We start from the raw sequence: 25,573 nt of genomic DNA, 5'->3' as shown, positions 1-25,573 counted from the left end.
CATGCTGATTTCATTGTTACCAAAAAGTAAACAAAATGAATGAAATCAATTTAACCATGACAGTACTGCTTGGTTTTTTATTAGCTTCAAAATATTTCTTGTCTCAATTCTCAGGCCATACTGCACTGCTGTTTTATATTCGTTTGAATTTTGTAAGCAGTTTAACTCAAGTGCAGACAAGGAAGCTGTCGTGCCAAGACGCTGTCTGAAATCTTCAGAAACGAGGTAATTCTCCAGGACCTCGGCAGACAAGAAACAACAGGCTCTGGCTCAAGGGTTCCCACCACTTTAGGAACCAGATCAGTCAAGACTCTTCATGCTGCCAACGACAGAAACATACCCTGAGTTCACCGGAGCCAAAACAAGACTCTTGCACGTGGACGTGGGAATGCGGGGCCTCGTGATAGGCTCGCTGGATCCCGCAGCCCTCGGTCCCCTCTGGGTGTCCCTTGGGCTGCGGATGGACGTCTTCCATGTGCTGGGGACGGGGGCCTGACGGCCCCAGAGCACGCCCTTCGAGCACTGTCGCTCCGGAAGCACGAGGCCACCTTCCCCTGCGGCGCCGGGAGAGGGTCCTGGAGGAGCCCCTGCGGCTTTGCGGGGGTCGGGCGTGGAGAGAGGAGCGGGAGGAACGGGCAGGGCGGCCCCGCCTCGGATCCCGGCGCCGCCGGAAGAGAAGAAATCTGTGAGCAGCCGATTCACTGCGACGGCACGACGTTTCGGTCGCGTGCGCCCTTCATTTCACTTCCCACAGCGGGCTTCTGTGCCAGAAAGTGACCGCCACGCACTGCGTCCCCACCCCAATTCCTGTTGAGGTCCTCACCCGCCAGGACCTCAGACTGTGGCTGTCTTTGGCGACAGGGCCTTTAAAGAGCTGATCAAAGCGAGGTCGTTGGGGGGCCCTAGCCCGCGGGCCTGGTGTCCTCCTAAGAGGAGAGCAGGACACGACACGGCCGAGGAGAGGCCGCGTGAGGACACGGGGAGGAGACGGCCACCTGCAAGCCAGACAGGGCCTCGGAGGGACCCGCCCCGCAGACACCTGGGACTTGTTCCCTGAGGCCTGCGGCACGTTGTCACGACAGCCCTGGCAAACCCAGAGAGACGGGATGAAGTCCTAGTCTTGAACTCACGTCTCCAGGAAAGGAGAAGGCAGCGGAGTCACTGTCATTTCCAAGTCCCTGGCACACAGGTGGGACGATCCGCTGTGTGACGTCCCGCTCCGTGCGAGCTCCACTCCGGAGGGGCCGGGCAGTCGAGGCAGGCGACGGAGAAGCTGACTGCGGTCACCCGCCTGCGTCCGGAAGGAAGCCCTGTGGCTCGCAGTGAGCCCGCGCCCCCCTCTCTGCCTCCGGGCAGGTGCCACACGGAGACTGGCAGTCGCCGCGCCCTCGTCGCGGGGCCGGGCTGCCAAGGCCAGGGTGCAGCCGGCAAGGCGCCCATCTGCGCACAAAACCTACGCGGCTCAGAAACTCAGCTGTCAAGATAAATCAGCCTTTAGTGCAATATTTCCGAAAATCAAAATTAAAATAATCCAGGATGAACAAAATGTTACTGATATTTCCTTTTGTCTCAGGCCCCGAGGTGGTTAGCACAGAGCTTTTACGGAGTCTGTCTATATTTTTAAATTTCGGTATTTTTTCTATCGTGGATTTTCTGCATTAATTTCAATCTTTAAAATTATCACATTAAAATATTATCATCTTCAACTGCAGTCACCTATATACATATGCATGTACACAAATGAATACAGGTTTAGAAATGGAGATCTGCAGCCCAGTTAGTATAATGTTCTGACGTCAATTTCCTGGTTTCGATATTGTACTATAGGAGATTATAAGGTGTCACCACTGGGGACAGTTGGCCGTACCAATGTCACACCTTCCTATAACTATAATTACTTAAAAATTAAAATTTTAAAAATACATTCTTTTTATACTGAATTTGGGGGTCCCAAATTTGGGCCTGAGGTGCGCGTTTGTCTCACCTCCACTAGCCGAGGTCCCGCGTGTTCTACCTAACCTCTGCCTTCAAATGAGGGGGACCAAGACACCCATTTCGCTGTGAACTCACAGACCCCGGAGCTTTGCCTCGGGGCCGGTCATGGCCACTGTGGTCCACACACCCGTCCATCCGCCTGTCCGGACTTCCCTGCGAATTCTGTCCCTGCAGGACCTTCCTCCTCTCCTACCCGGCCCTTTCCCTTTCCGTCAACATCCTGTGTGGCATCTTCCAGCATGAGCAACAATAGGGTAAGCTTTTCTTTCTTCTGTTTTGTTCTTTGATCAGTTCAATTTCAGTGAAAACTGTGCAGGATTTTTATATTTTATGATATATTCATCTTAAATTTAGTTAGAGAGTATAATCTGAAATATGCCAGTCATTAGAAATCGGTTAGACTTGATTTATACACAAGCATATGGAAAATATCAGTACATCTTTCATATTACTTAATATATATATACACTGTAGCTGTTGTTGGACATACTGTTCTATGTATCAAGTGGACCATTTTTGTCAGTCATGTTGTTCAAGTTCCTCACTATATTTGATGATTTTTCTAATTGCCTTTCTTGTTCTATCAATATTTGCTTCATATTTATTGAAGTTATATTAAAAGTCATAGCATATTATAATTTTCAAATTACTACAGCTTCCTTTTGCATTATGAGACATTTTTATTTTATCTCCACTAATACTGTCAGAGTTAAAATCTATCAGCTTTCTTTTCTATGAAGTTCCCATGGTATACATTTTTTCATTCTTTACTTTGAACATTTATATACCTGAAAATGTATCTTTTATCAGCATCATAAAGTGAAGATATTTTTTTCAAATCTTAGGATCACTGTCTTTTGATTGGTTATGGACCATTGAACTATAACATAACAATATACCACCGCCATTTAAAATATAACAGTGGCCTTTAATCATGGCACTGCCTTTATTACGTTATAATCTTTTCCTTGTATTCTGCCTACTGACAGAATTAGTGCCTACTAATGACTAGCAGAAATAGTGTGAGGTAACTTTAAAACAAGAAATATGTAATATAAAACTCATTACTATGCATTTATTAAAATTATCTGTGAAATCATATATACATATACACGTATGTGTATGTGTTGTATATACATAAATATATATGTATAGGTATGTAAACTATCTTTTCTGGTCATATAAAAACCACAACATGCAGGTGTGAGTTCCAGGATATCAGGTAACGTATATTCTTTTTTATTTCCCTTTTTTTTCTGTACATCGCAGATAATTACTCTGGAAGAATGAATAAACAAGAAAAAATCACCTTTATGATCAAGCAAGGTAAAGTGATGGCTAATTCAACAAATAGCATGAGAGTAACATCACTATGCAGTAGACTTACATCAGGCAATTTTTTTTAACCAACATTTTGAATGCACAAATTCTAAAGAATTAAATCTAATTAGAGGAAATAATTACAAAGATAACACTGCAAGAAATTATTTACATGACAAAAATTGCCATGTCATTTATAACTTTACCACTCCTGAAAAATTGTTCTCCATTTTTATTATATACAGATTTATGACTATCAGTATTAAATATATATTTATATTATTTATATTTATCTAATACATTGCATTCTCTCTCTCTCATTCTTCAAATATTTGAAACTCACTGTAATATTAAGGAATCTCTGTTGTCCAGACTACCTTTTAGCCTCATCCTCACTTTCCAGTGCCTCACTTTCAAGTTGCCTATAGATTTAAAAATAAAAATAAAATTATGTTTTCTTCAAGATTGGTCTACAAACCTTTGTACTATCTATCCATATGGAAACATTTTTTAATTCCTACCTGAAGTCTAGGCACAGCCATTATTTGAGAATACCTTCCCACTGAGAATATTAAGACTAACAATGTGTATCTTTGCATCCCCAAATACGAGGAAAAGCACTGTGCTATATATTTACCTGAAAGTAAACTCAGATAATTTTTTATTTATAATATTATTGGTTAAATATCTTTAAGCTTTTTTTTCCATTTATCTTTAGCCCTACTTATTTCTATTATTTTTATAAACTACTTTTTCCCCAAAGATATTTGGTATCAGTTTTTTGAAAATAGCTATCCGATATAAGAAAATTGCTTTAATATATTTAATTATTGACTGAATTATAACTATTTTATGTGCTGCATATTATTTTAGCAATTTCACGTCGACCTTTCACAACATTTCTATAAATTATATTCCATTTTCATTTATATTGCCTTATTAATTTAAGTATTTTAATGAAATTCAATTCATTTTAAGTAAAATGAGGAGGTGGTAGATACAAATCTCAAAGGCAGAAATTATTTTATAGCAATTTCCTTGGAGAGAAGTAAACCAATTTTAATATTTACTTTTGTTCTTATAGTATATTTGCAGATATTTCTATTTGATAATGAAAATTATTGGCTTTATTTTTTCTGTAGATTAGCCATGGCTATAATCTAGATTTTTCAATCTTATTACTATATATTAATTTTTAATCTCCTCTACCTCTGACTGCCTATGTCTCAACCTATGTAACTACAAAACTGGCTAAACTACTTTCCTGGACTTTTGTGATACCTTTTATAAAAACATCATAAAAATTCCTTAAAATATGTACATATTAGAGTAATAATGTTTAATACATATTTAATAATTAAAATAAAATAATAAAAGATGGTAGATAAACTTTAACTAGAAATTCTTTCCATTTAATTTTGCTCCTAAAGGAGTCAAAGTTCTTATATTATTAAAATTGCTGGCCTTTTACAAAATTCTGTTCATTATTTATTATATTAGTCATTAGTATATTAATTACTAAATTCCCATATAAAGCCAAAACTTACATTTGTATTATTAATAATTATATCTACCATGATGTTATTTATTGAGTTACTACACAAAGAAATCATAAAAGTAACAAATCTTAAATATGAAATCAATATACTCATCGCTTGTGTAGTCCTCAGTTTTCCATTTTTTTCTTTGGTAACGAACTTTTGCCAGCATAGCAATCAGTACACAGAGAATAATGAAGAAAGGAATGAGTAAGAAAAATGGCCATCGCATAGGTTTGGGGTGGTAAGCGCTCTCTATGTAGCGTCCTAGGAGAGAAAAACAGCGATGTTTTGAAAGCAATCACCAAGAATATAGTAAAGATATTTCTGTTTTACTAAGACTATTAGAATGAAATCTTTAAATGACTTAATAATTTTATAATTAACATATTTTTATGTGGAGTAGATACTTGCGATAATAGTCCCACCTGCTGCAGTTGTATTGAGAAACTTCTATTCCTGGTAGCCTCTTTTCAAGACTATCCGATAATATAGATGAAAAGAATTAAAGTGTGTTCCATATAAGAATGAAGTTTTTCCTCAATATTCTTATTTTTAGTAAGAAATACTGTACATATAATAACATTTTTATTAAGTCCAAATTTTCTTCTCACTTAATGCATTGATATATGTTTTCATGTCTATTTGGCCTTGTGAATATCTGGTTGCATCGGTACAATGTTTTTATTTTTTGTTTTTTAATTTTTTTTATTTCAGCATATTACAGGGGTACAAATGTTTAGGTTACGTATATCGCCCTTGCCCCACCTGAGTCAGAGCTTCAAGTTTGTCCATTCCCTAGATGGTGTGCACCTCACACATTAGGTGTGTATATACCCATTCCCTCCTTCCCTCTTCCATCTGCCCGATACCTGATGAATGTTATTACTGTATGTGCACATACATGTTGATCAGTTAATACCAATTTGACAGTGAGTACAATGTTTTCAATTGACCTTCCTTCCCCATTGAACTATCTTTGTACATTTATTGAACAATTGATTAACCAAATTTTAATGAGCATATTTTTAAACTCCCTGCTTCATTCTATTGATATATTTCTGTATCTATCCTTTATCAATGCTGTACTGTTTTGATTCATGTAACTATATATCATATACTATATATAAAACTAGTAAATCAATATAAGGCAAATAGACTAAGTTATCCTGCTTTGTTGTCCTTTTTCAGAGCTGTTTGGTTCTTCAAAGCACTTTTGTGTGCATTTTAGAATCAAAGTGTTAATTTCTAAAAAGTTTATGCTATTATGATTGGTATTTTTTAACCTATAGATTTAAATTATAGATTTATTATTTATATAGTTATAGAATTGATATCTTGGTAATGAGACTTCTAATATTAACAGGTGAACATGAAATATTTCTATATTTATTTGGATGTTTAGCATCTATCTGCACTGTTTTTTAGTTTACAGTATAAAGATCCTGCACATCTTTCATTAAATTTGTTCCTAATATTTTACATTTTGATAGTATTATAGATAGTATTAATTTTTAATTTAATTTTTACCTATAATTATTTTGGCTCCATAAGATTTGTTTGCATTTATGGTGTACATGTGATATTTTGATACAATCGTAGAATGTGTAATGATTAAATCAGGGTGATTGGGGTATCCATCACCTCAAGTATTTATCATTTCTTTGTGTTAGGAACATTCCAATCCCACTCTTTTGGTTATTTAAAAATATACAATAAATTATTGTTAACTGTAGTCACCATATTTTGCTCCCAAACACTATATATTATCCCTTCTATCTAACTATATTTTTGTACCCATTAACCATCCTTTCATTATCCCCCACTTTCCACAACCATTCCCAACCATAATTCTACTCTCTACTCCATGAATTAATTTTATTATTTTAGCTCTCACATATTAGTGAGAACATGTGATATTTGTCTTTCAGTGCCTGGCTTATTTCACTTAACATAATGTCCTTCAGTACCACCTACATTTCTGCAAATAACAGAATTTCATTTTTTATGGGTGAATAGTATTTCATTGTGTATATACACCACATTTTCTTTATCCTTTCATAAGTTGATGAACACTGATGTTGATTCCATATCTTGGCTCCTGTGAATAGCGCTGCAGTAAACATGAGAGTGCAGATATCTTGTCAATATACTGATTTCCTTTCTCTGGGATATATTATATAGCAGTGGAATTGCTGGGTCATATGGCAGTTCTATTTTTAGTTATCCAAGGAGCCTCCATAATGTTCTCCGTGGTGGCTTTACTAATTCACATTCCCACCACCAGTGTAGGAGGGTTCCCTAATCTCCACATCCTGGCACCATTGGTTATGACCTGTCTTTTGGATAAAAGCCATTTTAACTGGGTTGAGATCATAATTTATTGTACTTTTGATTTGGATTTCTCTGATGAATAATGACGAGAATTTTTTCATATACCCACTGGCCATTTGTATGCTTTCTTTTGAGAAATGTCTATTCAGATCTTTTGCCCATTTTAAAATTAGATTATTTTTCTCCTATTGAGTTGTTTGAGTTTCTTATATATTCTAGTTATTAATCCCTTTGCAAGTGGGCAGCATGTGAATATTTTCTGCCCTTTTGTGGATTGTCTGTTTACTTTGCTCATCATTCCCTTCACTGTACACAAGCTTTCTGCAGTGCTTCAGTCCATGCTATTAGTGTGCTCACCTACTGAATTTAGTAGACTTATTGTTTGAAATTTTTTATGAGGTATTTCTATAAAATTCTTAGTACAGATGAAGGGGTCTATATGGGACATCAACTTAAGTTATGCTGAGATTTCAAGTCAGGGTTTTACAGTCAAAGGCTTGACTTTATCTGAGATAAAATTTTATTGCTCAAAATCTCAAATTTGGCCTTTCACTATTTCTTACTTTAAGGAAGAGACCAGAAATGAGAATTAGTTTGATTTACAAACCAAAATTTTTTTTTTAAAAAAGCATATCATTTTTATATCTGCTTACTTCTAACCAACAGGAAGCATGAGTTCTATTTTACACGTGACCAAAGGCAGCAATGACTCCAAACGATTTAACACTTCATAATAATCATTCCACTTTTTCCAACATCGAAAAACATGTTTTAAAATGTTCTTGAGTTTCTCACTGGCAGTCTTCCCAAGACAATTTCAACATGTCCTAACAGTCTTCCCTAGTCTCCAGGAAGCCTTTCTATCCTCCATGCACCATCCGATTCCAAAGCTAATGCTACATGTTTTAGATTATTGTGATAGAAATATGCAACACTGGTTACTAAAATGTTTTCTATTAAATGCTGCTGCTTGAGAAACTACCTCAAAGCTTAGAAACTTAAAACAATCATTCAATTTTGCTCACAATTTTATTGGTCATGAATCTGGGGGGGGGCGTTCTTAGTTGGGTGGTTGTATTTCTATGTCTCCATGCAATCAAATTTCATACATTGCAGATGATTTTCAACAGAATGGGTGTTCTAGGAATGAGAGTTCCAAGAATAAGTATTCCAGAACAGCTAGCCAGAATCTGCAGGAATAGCACGGGAATCCTAGAATGTCAGTTGTGCACATTTTATTGATCAGTCATACCACTAAGGCCAACCTGGATGCTGGGAAGGGAGTAGTCTCCACTGCTTATTGTGGAAATGGCATGCGTGTGCCTGGACAGAAGCAGTTAATTGCAGCCAATGTGAAGATAATCTAATTGTCACTACTACAAAGGTAATAACTTGAAAATACCTTAAAGTTATTATGACGTTTTAAACTTACTAATCTACTACTATCTGGCATTAAAATAATATTTTCAAACACTGGGATGAATGTATTTCATTCCTGACTCAAAATCTGGAAAAAAATAGCTCTAATTATCTGTAAATGTAAGTTTTTATATAAAGGAAATCTGGTCTTAAACATTATTAGAACGTCTGGTTAACTGCTGGCTCTCTCTAAAATCCATCTTGGCCTTTCCTTTGCTTTTATCAATATTGCAGGAATGCATTTCCCAAGCACCTTGACCTGCTGTCTTCTGGTTCGGTTTGGTCAATGGGATTTACTGGGTAGAATTTAGAGGATCAGGTGAGTAAAATAGCTATGGTGTTTCTCCCTCTTCCTCTGCAGCATCTCCAACAGTGGCTGTATTCTTTATACCTTTGGCTCACTCTGTGGTCCAGATCCTGCCATACAGCCCTTAGTTATATGGCATGCTAGACAGCCCAGATTCTGGTTTTAGTAATACCACCTCTTTTAGCTGTCCCTCTAGCCCTAAAAAGTGGTAGTAGTTTCCTGTTATTGCTAATATCTTGGTTGCCTCATCATTTTCTGATTGGCTTTTCATTTCTGCTATTAAGTATAAATAGATGCCTTACAGTGAATTCTTTCTGTTTGAAAGATGAAAGTTATTTCTATTTTTATGCCTGGGTTCTGACTGATATATCTAATTTATAATGTTACATATGCTATAACGTATTACTTTCTGAAAGTAAAACATAAATATTCATGTGTGGTTTATTATTTGATGTCCAAAACAACCTAGCTATAAATTGGTAGCCATCATATTATTTACTAAATCTAATAAATTCAAATTATGTTTGAATCATATTTTCTATTTGCTGTTAATACGTACCACGGACAGTGGCTGCTGCAGGTGGAAAATTGCCACTGTCAATACTCCCACCAGGCCATGCAGCGTCTTCAGTTGCGCAGGTTGGAGGTAAGAATGAAGAATCACAATGACAGTGCTTTCTGTTATTGCACTTCTGCAAGCAGCAGAAATATGGCCTGGTAAGACAAGCAGCTAGAACTATATGTGTTCAAGTAGAATTACAAAATGTTATGTAGGTCACACAAGGCTTATTTTCCTATGTGGGGTGTGTGTGTGTGTGTGTGTGTGTGTGTGTGTGTGTGTGTAGCAGTGCATTAGCTTTCCTGGGATTAGTCTCAGTGATTTTTATTCTCAGCTCACAGTACTGGTACTTACACCATGATTACTGCATTTTTCTGCAGTACAGTCATAACCCAGGACTGCAGTATCCTCACACATCTTATTCTTGCAAACCTAAAAAGGATAAGCTGAAATAAGTTAACCGATAGGCCATCTGGGTTTGCCATTTAATTAAAAGCATTCCATACTATACTAATGCAAAAGGTATTTGTGTAACAATAAATATCAGTGTATAGCAATGAATGATTAATTTATATTGCTACTATGTTTCCAGCATTAGGTGAGACTCTGACCATCTGGGAGTGAAGAAAACAGTAATAGCCACTTCCCTGCTTATTATACTGGGAGAGGAAGGACAGATAGGAAATAAGTAAAACACAGGCGTGTGATAAATGCTATAATGAAAAAATAGATGGATTTATTAAAGCATAAAATATAATTTTCCTAATATTTGAGAACAGTAAAATCTTCTCATTGAGCTGTGTTGGTGATTAGGACTTAATTGGTATAGAAATAAAAGATAGAGTATGTATAGGAAAACAACCAATATTTAAAATGACCCCACGGTGGAAGATAGCATGGAACCTTCGAGAAATATAAGGGGCAGCATGGCCATTTCATAAACAACTATTCTATCACTCATTATATAGATCCTTGAGTCCTACAGATGTATCATACCTGGTCCCAGGGAGACATCAGTGAACAGCACAAATCTCATCTTGCTCATATTGTAGTAAAAGAGACAGAACAAACATACAAGTGAGATGTTATGTGAGAGAAGATACCACTGGCAAGACTGTACACTCTTACAGTTTTCAGGAGAGAGTTGGCCTTTAACCTACAAACAACTGGCTGTATTTAGATATTGAATTGGAAGAAGGGAAAGCTGATGAAAGTCGGGTTTAGAAAAGAGAATAGAAAGGGCAAGAGACTGTAGATAGAAAGTTATAATTCCATTGTGGGAGTCCACAGAAATGGTAACTGTAGAGTAAAGTTGAGTGGTGGTGGAGATGGAAACTGATACATGTGCTGTATCTGAGATATAGTTAAAAAGTTAAGACAAGCTGCATTAGATTAATATGGATTGTATATGGAGGATGAAAAGGGATGAGTAAATGATACCAAGGATTCTGGCTTGTTTAATTCCCTTGGTGGTAGTTAAATTAACTGATATAAGGAAAGCTAAGCAGACAGCACAAAAGTTTAGATGTATTATCATCAAAACCTATTTCAATCTATGCCAAATAATACTATACTTCAAATCAGAAAAAAAATGCTTAATGCACTTGTAGAAAGGCTCAAAGTGACAAGTGGTAAGCCAAGAACATGTACTTGGAAATATTTTTATTAAAAAGTTTGATAAAGGATATTGGCAATAATTCTTTGGGGTTTTTGCCTCTTAAAATACATGAACATAATGTAATTTTTAAACTCAAACAGTTAATCTGCCCACATAGTTTTGCTCAATATTACTGAGTATGGGAAAGATACGTTATTAATTGTGTCAAATAATTATGGCAACACATACTTCTGTTTAAGATTTAGTAGAAAATAGTCTAATAATAGAGGGCCAGATTATTTTGGATGACTATAGGAGCAGTTTAAAAGTTCTAGCTCTGGAGGTAGAGTAGTACTGCTATAGTTAGAAATATATCTGTTCTGTTAGCATGATGCCTTGACACCTATACAAAACTTAGGCAAAGAAATTAGATACATAATTTGCAGAGCTATTGTTCAGAAAAAAAAGATAACCTAAGTATCAGAATCATTAAATAAATTATTTGGACAATAGAAGACAGAAGTTGAGGAGTTCTTGGTATTACTGGTATCCTTTTACTGCAATGGAGTTTTTATTTTGTTTTGTTTTAACATGCCTAGGGCAGAGAGCTTATTTCAGTTGCATCTTGCAGAAAAGCTAGGGGAAAATGCTATGCCATCCAAAGTAATAAGCTAACTACAAAACCATATAGGTTATTTATTGCCACATAAGGGTAATATTATATAAAAACATACAATGATTCTTCACCAAACTATTTATTTTTTTAAATTTCAGAATATTACAGGGGTGCAAATGCTTTGGTTAGATATATTGCCTTTATACCACCCAATCCAGAGATACAAGAGTGCCCAACCCCCAGACATTACTCACTATATCCAGTAGGTATGAGTTTACCCATCCCTGCCCCGCCCCCCAACCTGCCCGACACTCTATGAATGTTATTTCCCATATGTGCACATTAGTGTTGATCAATTAGTACCAATTTAATGGTGAGTACATGTGGTATTTGCTTATCTATTCTTGTGATACATCACTTAGAAGAATGGCTGCATCTCCATCCAGGATAATACAAGAGGTATTAGTTCACCATTTTTTATGGCTGAGTAGTACTCCATGGTATACATATAACACATTTTATTAATCTACTCATGTATTGATGGGCACTGGGGTTGTTTCCACATCTTTGCAATTATGAATTATGCATCTAAGTGTAGATGTCTTTTTTATAGAATGTCTCTTTTTCCTCTGAGTAAATACCCAGTAGTGGGATTGTTGGATCAAGTGGTAGTTCTACTTTGAGTTCTTTGAGGTATCTCCATATTAATTTCCACAGAGGTTGCACTAGTTTGCAGTCCCACCAGCAGTGTATGAATGTTCCTATCTCTCTGCATCCACACCAGCATTTGTTGTTTTGGGACTTTTTGATAAAAGCCACTCTTGTGGAGTTAAGTGATACCTCATTGTGGTTTTGATTTGCATTTGATCTATTGTTATCTGTTTTAACATAAGAATGATAATGCAGCCTCCTTTCCCATCACTAGACAAAACAGGTTTCTATAGAAACAGTCTCATATAGAGAACCTAAAATGTTAAATAAAATAACAAAATCTGTCATGTTCTTTTTTTTTTAGAGGCATGATTGCACTGGAATATAGTAAGTATCAAACTTTACGCTCAGAAAATGTGAGACAATGTGATTCCATAATAGTAACCAGAAACTGAAGACAAGCCAGCATTCCTTCAGTGGCCATCAGTGACCAAACACTTAAGATTTAAATGATCATGTGCACCCTACACCACAGGCAGAGTTATATGCGGGTTACTTCAAATTCTGAATAAATAGTCTGGAGAATGATATCAGCAAAATGGTGATATAGGAAACAAAATCTGGCTAAAATAACCTTATAGGAGCTATGGAAACAATCAAAGGTCTATCGCAACCAAGAAGAATGTTCTGTTATTATCAAAATGGTAAAAAATTTCATAACATTTTTTGTTTACCCTTGCCAAACTTCTTCCCAGCTTGGTACAGTCATGCTCTGCAGGAGACAACAGCTAAATTCCTAATCGCCTTCCCTGAACGGAAAGAAGCAGAACAAACTTTAGCAGCAACATTCTAAGCTGTCTGATAGCTGCTGTAAGGACTGCTCTCTGATTTGCCTAACTTGAATCTCAGATGGGGAGCAGCGGTAGATACTGCTAGCAGAGGTTGCAGGGAGACCAAGACTTGTAGACCTGGGGCCAGAGATTATAGGTGGCGGTGGATGACAGACCATCTAAGAACCCAAGGAAAGGTGGGATAAGACTCTTTGGGAGAACATTGCATTTTAAATTGGCCGTGTATTTCGGGAATCAAAAAAAGCCATACGCAAGCCCAGAAAGACGTATGCTCAGAAAGGACCCGGGAAGGCCATAAGCTTTCTTTGCAAGCTGACTCCAAGGCTCAGGTAATATCCAAGAAATTAGTAAAGAACTTCCCCAGAGCAGAGGCAGCCTGCAAATACTGGGCAAGGGGTCAGTTTTTTTCAAATGCCCTGTTTTCAACAAACCCTGAAAACACTATGCTAAGTGAAAGAAGCCAGAATCAAAAGGACAGATCTTCTGTGGTTCTCCTTACAGATAAATTCAGAGAAAATTCATAGAAATGCATAGAAAGTATAACAGTGGTTAGCAGAGGTGTGAGGAAGGGCCATTGGGGAGTTATTCGTTAATGGATGGAGAGTTTCAGTTTGGAAAAATGCAAAGTTTCTGCAGACGGACAGGGGTGATGGTTGCACAATAATGTGAAGGTATTAATGTTCCTGAACTATACACTTAAAAATGATTAAAGTCATACATTTTAAATTGTGCATATTTACCACAAAAATAGTCTGTATATCATATTCAGTGCTTTAAAGACTAGGATAATAGGTAAAATTACCAAACTTATGTTTTGAGACTAGTACATATTGTTACCCACATCAGCCAAGGATATGTTAAAAAATAGCATATTGATTTACATAGCATATGAGAAAAACATAGTCTGAATGCATTGATTTTCCCCATGACTAAGATCAAGCAGGACATTTATTTAATCCATACAATAAAGGGATTAACAGAACAGAGAGCCCATAAATAAACCCAAACATATATGGGTAACTAATTTTGGGCAAGAGCACCAAGAAGACACAGTGAGGAAGGGACAGTGGCTCCAATAAACGCTGTTGGGAAAACTATCCACATGCAAAAGAATCAAACTAGACCTTTATCCTCTACCATACACAAAAATAAACTCAAAATGGATTAAAGACCTAAACGTAGGAACTGAAACTGTAAAACTCCTAGAAGAAAACCAAGGGGGAAAGCGCCTCTGTATTGTCCTCACCATGAATTTTTTGATATCGCACTGAAAGCACAGGCAACAAAAGCAAAAATAAGCAAGTGGTACTATATCAAACTAAAAAGTTTTTGCACAGCAAAGGAAACATCAGCGAAATGAAAATCCAGCCTATGGGCTGGCAGAAAATATTTGCAAATCACATATCTGACGAGGGGTTAACATCCAAAATATATAAACAAGTCATAAAACTCAATGGCAAAAATAAAACCTGATTAATAAATGCGTGAAGGACATGAATAGGCATTGCTCAAGGAAGACATACAAATGGCCCACAGGTATATGAAAAGGTGCCCAATATCACTCACCAACAGTAAAGTGCAAAATGAGATATTGCCTCTCACCTATTTTTGATCATGAGGATGGTTATGATAAAATCGACAAGAGATAAGTGCCAGCAAGGATGTGGAGAAAAGAGAACTCTTGTATGCTGGGAATGTAAATTGATCTAGCCATTATGGAAAACAATATGGAGGTTATTCAAAAAATTAAAACTACAACTACCATATGACTCAGCAATCCCTCCATTGAGATTATACCCAAAGGAAAAGAAATCAGGACCTTGTAGAAATATCTGCACTTTCATGTCCATTGCAGCCTTATCCACAATAGTCAAAATATGGAAATAACCTAAGTGTCCACCAACAGATGAATAGAAAATGAAAATGTGGTTATCCATCTGTCTATCCATCAAATGAAATATTATTCAGCACTAAAAAAGGAGGGGATACTGCCGTTTGAGACGCATGGATGTATCTGGAGGACATCATGCTAAGTGAAGGAAGACCACTGCATGATCTCACTTACGTGTGGAAGTTGAAAAGCAAAAGCTGAATACATAGAAATGGAAACTAGTACAGTAGTTAACAGGGGCGGGGAGGGGGAGAAAATGTGGAGAATTAGTTCAAGGCATACCTACATAACTATATTGGATGAGTAAGTCCAGAGATATAATGTGCAGCATAAAGGCTATAGTTAATAATATTTGCTAAGATTATATTTCAGATGCTCTTAACCACACATACATACACACAAAAGGTAACTGTAGAAGGCAGTGGATAGGTTAATTTGATTGAATGTAGTAATCATTTTACTATGTACATGTATATCACAAGAGCATATTGTATGCCTTGAATAGGTATGATAAAAATTTAAAAATAAAAAATAAAGGGATTCACCGTGAATAAGACACACGATAAATCAAGTCAATCCAGATAGAAATAACCTTTAAAGTACATATATAATAAAAACTATTTCATAATATGAAATTATTCACATGATGAAATTTACATTTCTTAATTAAAACACTTTTATAAAATACATAAACTTTATAATATGAATTTTACAATAAAGTAATTCTTATTTACAAAATCATAAGTAAAGGGGTATCCTCAAGGAATACAGTAGTTAATGCTGTACACTCTGACCACTAAATTATTGTGGCTGGGGTTCTCTTTAACAAAATTGGTGTGGTGTTTCAGACCCAACCAGCTCACTTTCAATAATCTTGTTCATTTCCATCAGCAGCATGATATACTAGTTTGAGTATATCTTCAGGGTTTTATTCTTTTGGAGGAACATGTACATGGTTTATGTTTTAGCATTTCAAAACCAGTTCCTCTTTTCTATTCATGGTGATAATTTTCAGAGGCAAATAAAATTATTTTGCCCACATTTTAAAGATCTTTTCATATTCTTAAGCTTTTAAATTTCTTACTAAAGAAAAAATAAATAAAACCAAAGTATTGAGCTATTCATAATTATCATCGTTTGTTTTTGCTGGTGATGTCATGTTCTTCATGTGTTCCCTGATGGAGTTCCCTCATGCAGTGGGAATGTCAGAAAGTAAAAATTATGGCAATTGGTTTGGATTTCTTGCTTCCTTAACATCCCTCCTTCAGTTATGCTTCTTCGGTTGTTCCCTCAGAGTCACACATTTATTTTTCCTACTGTGGTAATTTTCAAATATTTTAATATTTTCAAATATTTTAATAGCTTAATGGCTGTTTGTGCTTATTTCAGTGGACAAAACATTTTCACATTGTATTTTATGCTTGTGATTTCGATTTGAATTTCCAGATCAAGACTTTGAAATAGGCCGGGCGCAGTAGCTCACGCCTGTAATTCTAACACTCTGGGAGGCCGAGGCGAGAGGATTGCTTGAGGTCAGGAGTTTAAGACCAGCCTGAGCAAGAGTGAGACCCCATCTCTACTAAAAATAGAAATAAATTAGCCAAACAACTAAAAATATATAGAAAAAATTAGCCAGGCATGGTGGTGCATACCTGTAGTCCCAGCTACTTGGGAGGCTGAGGCAGGAGGATTGTTTAAGCCCAGGAGTTTGAGGTTGCTGTGAGCTAGGCTAACACCACAGCACTCTGGCCCAGGCAACAGAACAGAGCAAGACTCTGTCTCCAAAAAAGACTTTGAAATACACATCTTTGCAAATCCTCTGTTAGATTCCTTTTGGGAATAACTATGTAAAAGTAGGTGATGATGTTTAAAACTATTTTTTTATATTTAACCACTAATATCTGAGAATTGAAACAATATTTGGAGGATCCAATATCTTTTACTTTGTCTTTATTGACAAAAGAATTTTGAAATTTCTTATGACAGTGCATTCATTCTAATCCAAATGAACATTTATATATGAGATATTTCAAAAACAATGATACTCTAGTTTGCAGAACACATAAAACTGAGCACTCCATATGCAGCTAATTAGATCACTATTTACAAATATATGATATATACGAATACAAACTTTTGTGGTCACCACTTGGGTGACACCTCTCCAAGATCTCTACCTAGCCCCTCTATCTTTGTACCGTGGATCAAAAACTTCTCTAGTATCATTATATATTGCTTTTTAATGAGGAACAGTAGCATGTTTTAAAGCTACTGAGGTAGATATCTCCTTGATGGGGTATAACCTTTGTCATGAACACTGTGGCACAGTAGTGATTGCCAGATCAACCTGCTCACTAACTGTGGTGAATAAAGGTGGCAGGCACCCTTAGTTTCCTTAGCTCTTTCCAATCAACCACTTGAAATGTGGACATAGCCAGACTGCCAATCAATCATCTTGAAAGAAGAGAAAGAAGAGGCTCATGATATAAGATCTGTAACTGGAAACTGGACTGAGTCTGGATCATTGATGACATAGTGGAGCCCCATAACTTCTCTGGATGAACAACCTCCAAAATTATTTTATATTGTAGAAAAAAAGAAACCATAAACTATATAAGCCACTCCCGGTGGTTCTTGCTTCCTGTAAAATTCTTACCTCATATAGCCTATGTTAAACTATTTAGAAATAATGTGGAGATTAAAATCAAAGACAGTCTTGGGCATTGATTTAGTAAATATTTTTCAAAACAAATTTCATGGAAGTGAATGTATTACAAAGTTTTAAAAATAATTGAGTTCTTGTGTGAGAATACTTGGTGACAATTTTTGTGTTTGTATGTTTCTTGCTTTCTAATTTTCTAGATGAATATTAGTAAAGTTAGGTTGTAGCAGAACTACAATTTGTATGGCAAATGTTTCCTTAATTGTCAAATTAAAAGACTATTATTTAAATATGTATACATTCACAATGATATACAATTAAGCTGTGAAAAAAATTAGTAGCTTTCATTTATACTTGGTTATAACCAAAACATAGTTTTTAACTTACTCTTAATTCACAAAAATATCTTATGCTCTCAAGTCAACTATATATTGACTGTCCCTCTTTTCTTCAATGACTGATTTCCTATATTCTGTTACTTGTTGGACCAGAGAGTCTTTATATTTGGACCTGAGACTAATTTGACCTTGATCTTTCCTGTGCATATATGTGTATGTATATAAGTATTACATATTTCATATAATGGAAAAACCTAGAAGGCAAAAATGTTGATACATATGCATAAGTACCATATTGAATGACACAATAGAAAAGGTAGATAAGAGAATGGAATGTTTTTATAGAAAATGTAGATAAGAGAATGGAATGTTTTTATAAAAATGTAAAGTTAAATAAATATTCTACATCTGTGTATATATGTATTAATCTACACATAAACAGTTCAAGGAAGGTTAATTAAAATAGAAAGAGTAATTATATCTCAGAAATATAACCTGGATTGATTTTCACTTTACTCTGTGAATTTTTTATTCTTTTCATCAGTAAATGGGTATACATTATTTTCACACCTATTTTAAAAGAGTTATATCAAAAGATAATTTATTACATTAGAAGTACTCTCTATGTAATGTGAGATAATTTAATAAAATACAGGATACAAAACAGGGCTTTTTTCAAGATGTCTGATCAGAGACATCAGCTGCCAAATCATCTCAGAAAGAAGGATAAGTTTTAGATAAAAAAGGAAAAAAAAAAAACATAGATCATGTGTAATTCCAAGGGAAAAGTGCCACAACCTACCAGAAATTCCACGGGAAGAAGTTGAGAAGAACAACAAGGAGCAAGATATTGAGATCAACCCCTGAGAGGCTTGGAGCCCAGCAAAAAGGGTAGGTGTCTGGTTTGTTTCTCCCTCCCTCACATCTCTGGCAGTCACCAGGCTCCCAAATTGTTGGAGAGCCTTTCTACCATCACAAGCCTAGAGGCTACTGCCAGCAGTGAACTGGGAGCTTCTTAAGGACAAAACACCAGGCTGCCAGCTTTCTTGGGGTTGGTTCCTGTCACCACAGACCCGAGCTAACACCGCAAATGCCGTATTGCTTCCTCACCCACCATGCACCTTTGTCCTCCACAGGGGGCTTCAGCCCCTCAGTTTTGGTCTTGCTCATTCCCACACAAACATTTCCCAACTCCAGTCCAGACTGTGGGAGCCACAGGGGCTGGTTGGTCATGGGGGATTTGTGTGACCCCAGAGCTTAGACATTCTGGGTAGGTTGCCTTCTGGAGAGACGGGCAGAGACAACCAGAGTGCTAGCTAGCTCTCCTGCATTCAGAATCTTTGCCTCCCCCGCCCCTCCTCCACCCACTGTTGCTGAGAAGGAAAATTAAGCCAAGATTCTGAGAAGTGGCTGTTTGGCCTCTGTTGGTGTGCCTACCACACTGAGGCTTCCACAGAGAGTGGGGCTCACACCTTTCCTCTTAAAGACTTAGCAGATCAAGGGGTTCTTGGTCTATGAGCTCCCTGCTTGCTGGCCCTCCCAGGTGCTGCTCGCCCAGTGGCTCCATCAGAGCAGGGCATACCCTGAAGCAGAGGGACATCAAACCTATCAGAGCACCCCTGCCTGAGCACTGCCGAGCACACTTCTCCCTGGCACAGTCAGGGATCAATCTTCAGGGACCTGGGGACAGGCCCACAGGCCAAATCCTGTACCCCTAGGACTTGATTATGTTGCTCTGGAGCATGGCGGGGAGATTTGTAAACTAATCTCAGGAGGAAAGGGAGCCCAAGTGGGCAGAACTTTAAATAGAGTGCACTCTGGGGCCCAGCCACAGAGCACCTGTGGAGCACCCCTCCCCCCACAGGAAGGACAAGCTCTCAGCTCAGGGCAGGATCCTGGACAGGGAAGCTCCCAGCCTGCAGCACCATCATGAGGGAGCTCAGCTAGTTTGAGCTCCTGCCTGCTGGCAAATGCCAGAGGGAGACCGTGGAGTAGGGCAGGAAAGAGAAGAGTGAAACCTGCTCCTTACAGCCATATTGTGAATCTGAGATGGCCCCCTCCCCCACAAGCAGACTTTCTGGCTGGGTGGGGCCACCTCAGCCCCTTCCTGGCAGCCTGGGAGTGAACCTTGACTCCTGCAGACAGCCAGCTTACCAGATTTTTGTGGAGCTAAAGGCAGGCTCATATAACCCAGCCTCAATCTCAAACCTACCTCTGTTGTGGTGGAGAATAAGGAGTGTCCTGGGAGCTCCAGGGCTCTGCCCATTCTGGGAGCATCCCTGGAGGCACCAGGCCTCTGCTGGTGGCATTAAAGTGGTTCCCCTGAGGGGCTAGAGGGGCAGATCACAGGTCCCCAAAACAAAACTATAGCTGGTTCTTTCTAGCAAGCACCACCTACTGGCAGGGAGGTCAAGTTGTACATCCCTTTAGAGCATTTATTGACTCAATCACACACAATGTGGCTGGCTCTTACTCACAAGCACCACGTACTGTCTCAGAGATTAAATTGGGCATCCCAGTATAATTCATGCTGTTAAGAAGACCACAGGGCTGGGGAAAAAGAAAGGATTTCAAAGACCTCCATCTTCCCACATCAACAAGAGACAGGGAATCTGACCACACACATAGCACACCACTGCTACAGCCTACAAATAACTAGCAAGTTAGAAAACCACCACACTAATAATATCTATCACCAAGAAATCCGTCCATAACCTAGAACCCCAACAAAGCACCCACAAGCAAAGCCAAAGGTCCTTACCCAACATATGCTACAGACACATCCTTATGAATGGGGGTTAAAAAGCCCCATCTAAACAAAAGAAAATCCCAAAATGAGAAGCAACAGCTGCTCCAGATGAGAAGGAATTGGTGCAAGAACTCCAGAAGTATGAAAAATAGAGCAAAAGGACACCCCCAAAGGGGCACACTAGCTCTCTAGCAATGGAGTGCACCCAAAATGAAAATATTGAAATGACAGATAATGAATTCCAAATATGGATTGTAAGTAGCCTCAATGAAATCCAACAGAAAATGGAAAACTAGTTCAACAAAACCACAAAAACAATTAAGGATGTAAATGAAAAATGTACTAAAGAGATAGACATACAAAGGAAAACCAAATGGAACTTCTGGAAATGAAAAATTCATGTAAGGGGCTGGGCGCAGTGGCTCACACCTGTAATCCTAGCACTCTGGGAGGCCGAGGCAGGTGGATCACTTGAGGTCAGGAGTTCGAGACCAGCCTGAGCAAGAGCGAGACCCCGTCTCTACTAAAAATAGAAAGAAATTATCTGGCCAACTAAAAATATATATATAGAAAAAATTAGCCGGGCATGGTGGCACATGCCTGTAGTCCCAGCATGCCGTAGTCCCAGCTACTCGGGAGGCTGAGGCAGTAGGATTCTTTAAGCCCAGGAGTTTGAGGTTGCTGTGAGCTAGGCTGACACCATAGCACTCACTCTAGCCCGGGCAACAAAGCGAGACTCTGTCTCAAAAAAAAAAAAAAAAAAAATTCATGTAAGGAAATACAAAACACAGTGGAAAGCTTTAACACTAGACTAGACAAGGCAGAAGAAAGAATTTCAGAGCTTGAAGACAACTCTTTCAAATTCACACAATCAGTTAAAAATAAAGAACAAAAAGTCAAGAGGAACAAACAAAGCCTACAAGAAATATGGGATTATGTAAAATGGCCAAATATAAGAATCATAGGCATCCCTGAGGGTGATGAAGAAAATGCATAAGGGCTAGAAGACATATCTGAGGGAATAATTGAGGAAAACTTCCTTGGTCTTGCTAGAGATTTAGACATCCAGATACAAGAATCTCAATGAGCACCTGGGAAATTCATTTCAAAGAGGCAATCACCAAGACACACGGTCATCAGACTGGGCAAAGTCAACATGAAGGAGGCCCTCCTGCAAGCCATGAGGTAAAAACATTAAGTAAATTACAAAGGAAAGCCCATCAGGCTAACCAGACTTCTCAACAGAGACCATATAAGCCAGAAGGAATTAGAGCCCCATATTCAGTCTTCTTAATACATTAATGGCTATGTGAGTCGTATTTAACTGATGCTAGCTTTGAGCCTGGGGTCTCATGAAGCATATGTAACTGCAACTGGTTCATGAAAATCTTACTTATTGATGTTCTTATTGTTACAATTAATATTTGTAATTTAATTGTGTATAACTTATGCACAGAAAACAATAAAAATAAATTTTTCATTAAATTTGAAAGGATCATTTTGTTTTTGAAGTTTTTATTCTATTTTCATAATAAAACACCATAGCCCCAAAGAAAATATTTTCTCTAGTGTGGCAGTCAACGTGTTAAACAGAACAACTGCCATCCTAGAATTCCTAGAATTTTGTATCCTGAAAAACTAAGTTTCATATATGAATGAGAAACAAAGGCTTTTCCAGGCAAGCAAACTCAGAGGGAATTTGTCAAGACCAGACCTGCCTTGCAGGAAATACTCAAAACTGCATTTTACACAGATCTGCACAATAGACAAACACCAGTGTAAAACCACCCAAAAGCTAAAGTTCAGTGCTCTTATAAAACAATAGCACAAAATGGAAAACAAAACAATAAGGTAATAAAGTACTACCCAACACAATGAACACAACAATATCTCACATATCAATTCTATCAATTAATGTGAACAGTCTGAAAGCCCCACTAAGGAGACATAGGCTGGGTGAATGGATGAATAAATACAACCCAAGTATCTGCTGTATCCAGGAAACATATCTAATGCAGGAAACACATCTAATGCATAGGGAGTCATACAGACTCAAGGTGAGGGATGGAAAAATACTCCACGCAAATGGAAACCAAAAGAGAGCAGGTGTAGCCATTCTCATATCAGGTAAAATTGACTTTAAATCAAAAATTCTAAAGAAAGATGAAGATGGTCATTATATTAAATAATGGTAAAGGGAGCAATTCAACAAGAAGACATAACAATCCTAAATATACATGCACCTAACACAGGAGCCCCCAGACTCATAAAGTGCATTCCGCTAGATCTAAGCTAAGAGATAAACAGCAGAATCATAATTGCTGGGGAATTCAGCACTCCATTGACAGAGTTTTACAGACCATCCAAGCAGAACATAAATAAACAAACACTGGACTTAAATGGGACTCCAGAAAAAATGGGCCTAACAAGACATTTACAGAACTTTCTAGCCAAAAACTACTGAATATACATTCTTCTCATCAGCACATGGAACATTCTCCAGGATTGATCATATCTTAGGCCATAAAACATGTCTCAACAAATCCAAAAAAACAGAAATCACATAATATATCTTCTCAGACCACAGTGGAATAAAACTAGAAATGAATTCCAAAAGAAACACTCAAATCTACACAAAGTCATGGACATTAGACAACCTACTGCAGAACAATTATTGGGTCAATAATGAAATTAAGGTGGCAATCAAAAGATTCCTGAAGTGAATGACAAAGGAGATACAAGCTATCAAAATCTATGGGATTGAGCAAAAGCAGTTCTAAGGGGAAAATTCATAGCCTTAAATGCCTACATCAAAAACAAAGATCACAAATTAACAATCTAATTACACACCTCAAGGAACTAGAAAAGGAAGAGCAACCAAACCTAAAGCCAGCATAAGAAAAGAAATAACTAATGTCAGAGAAGAACTAAACTAAATGGAGAACAAACAAAAAACAATACAAAAGATCAATGAAACACAAAGTTGGTTCTATGAAAAGATAAACAAAAATTGAAAGACTTCTTGCTAGATTAACCTGGAATAGAAGAGAAAAGACCCAAATAAGTTTAATCAGAAAGGAAAAAAAGATATATTACAACTGATACCAAGAATTACAAATTATCATGTAAACACTATAAAAATCTCTAAACAAACTAGAAAATGTAGAGGAAATGGACAAATTCCTGGAAACACACAACCTCCCAAGACTCAAGCAGGAAGAAACAGAACTCCAGAACAAACTGATAATAAGCAGTAATAAGAAGTCTTCCAAAAAAAAAAAAAAAAAAGCCCTGGACCACATGGATTCACAGCTGAATTCTACCAGACCTACAAAGACAAGAACAGTTGGTATCTGTTATTCCATACCATCAAAAAGGAGAATATCCTCAATAATTCATTCTATAAAGCCAGGATCACCTTGATACCAAAGCCAGGAAAGGACACAACAACAACAAAGAAACTACAGAACAATATCCCTTGTGAACATGGATGCAAAAATCCTCAATAAAATACTAGTAAACCAAATAAACACATCAAAAAAAGAATCCATCATGACCAAGGGGGCTGCATCCCAGGGATGAAAGGATAGTTTCAACATACATAAATCAAAAAATATCATTGACCACATAAAAAGAAGCAAAGACAAAAACCATATGATCATCTCAATAGATGCAGAAAAAGGATTTGACAAAATCCAGCACCCTTTCACAATAAATACCCTGAACAAACGAGGCATAGAAAGAATATATCTCAAAATTATAAAAACCATATATAACAACCCCAAAGTCAACATTATACAGAATGAGGAAAAGTTGAAAGCATTCCCCTTCAGAACTGGAACAAGACAATGGTGCCCACTGTCACCACTTCTGTTCAACATAGTCCTGGAAGTCCTAGCCAGAGCAATCAGGCAAGAGAAAGAAATAAAGGGTGTCCAAATTGAGAAATAGGAGGTTAAACTATCTCTTTTCACTGATGAAATGATCTTATATCTAGAAAACTCCAAAGACTCCACTAAGAGACTCCTGAAATTGATAAATAAATTCAGCAAAGTCTCAGGATGTACCAATAATGTACACAAATCAGTGGCATTTCTCCACACAAATAACAGTCAAGCTGAGAGTCAAATGAAAAGCTCAATACCATTTGCAATAGCTACAAAGAAAATAAAATACCTAGGAATATACTTTACAAATGACGTGAAAGATCTCTATAAGGGGAACTATGAGCAACACTGAGGAAAGAAATCACAGAGGACACAACAAATAGAAAAACACATCATGCTCATGGATTGGTAAAATCAACCTTATTGACATGTCTGTATTGCCCAAAGCGATTTACAGATTCAATGCAATCCTCATCAAAATACCAACATCATACTTTACAGATGTAGAACAAATAATTATATGTTTCATTTGAAACCAGAATAGAGCCTGAATAGCCAAAGAAATCTTAAGCAAAAAGAACAAATCAGGAAGTATCACCTTATGAGAATTGAAAGTATGCTACAAGGCTATAGTAACCAGAGGAGCATGGTATTGGCACAAAAATGCAGACATAGACCAAATGGAACATAACAGAGATCCTGGATATAAAACCATCTACATACACAAAGTGATCCTTGACAAAGCAGACAGCAATATACATTGGGGAAAAGAATCCCTATTCAATATATGGTCCTGGGAAAACTGGATAGCCACATGCAGAAGAATGAAATAAGATCCCTATCTCTCACCACCCACAAA

The 25,573-nt window shown here is 37.3% G+C and overlaps 1 protein-coding gene across 1 annotated transcript in view; it reads right to left on the bottom strand.

Annotated features, from left to right (window-relative positions):
• Positions 1–300: 300 nt before the first annotated feature.
• The window catches only part of ADAM2 (ADAM metallopeptidase domain 2), a 125,726-nt gene continuing 100,453 nt past the window's right edge, over positions 301–25,573 (bottom strand). Inside the window, exons 22-26 of the mRNA XM_045535373.1 lie at positions 9,827–9,904; positions 9,473–9,605; positions 4,964–5,120; positions 824–849; positions 301–734 (exon numbers count right to left, since the gene is read on the bottom strand). Coding sequence (XP_045391329.1) covers positions 301–734; positions 824–849; positions 4,964–5,120; positions 9,473–9,605; positions 9,827–9,904 — 828 coding nt within the window. The remainder of the gene's footprint in view (positions 735–823; positions 850–4,963; positions 5,121–9,472; positions 9,606–9,826; positions 9,905–25,573) is intronic.

Source organism: Lemur catta, chromosome 22, assembly GCF_020740605.2.
Source record: "Lemur catta isolate mLemCat1 chromosome 22, mLemCat1.pri, whole genome shotgun sequence".
Taxonomy (NCBI): domain Eukaryota; kingdom Metazoa; phylum Chordata; class Mammalia; order Primates; family Lemuridae; genus Lemur; species Lemur catta.
This window is presented reverse-complemented; position numbering and strand designations above follow the sequence as displayed.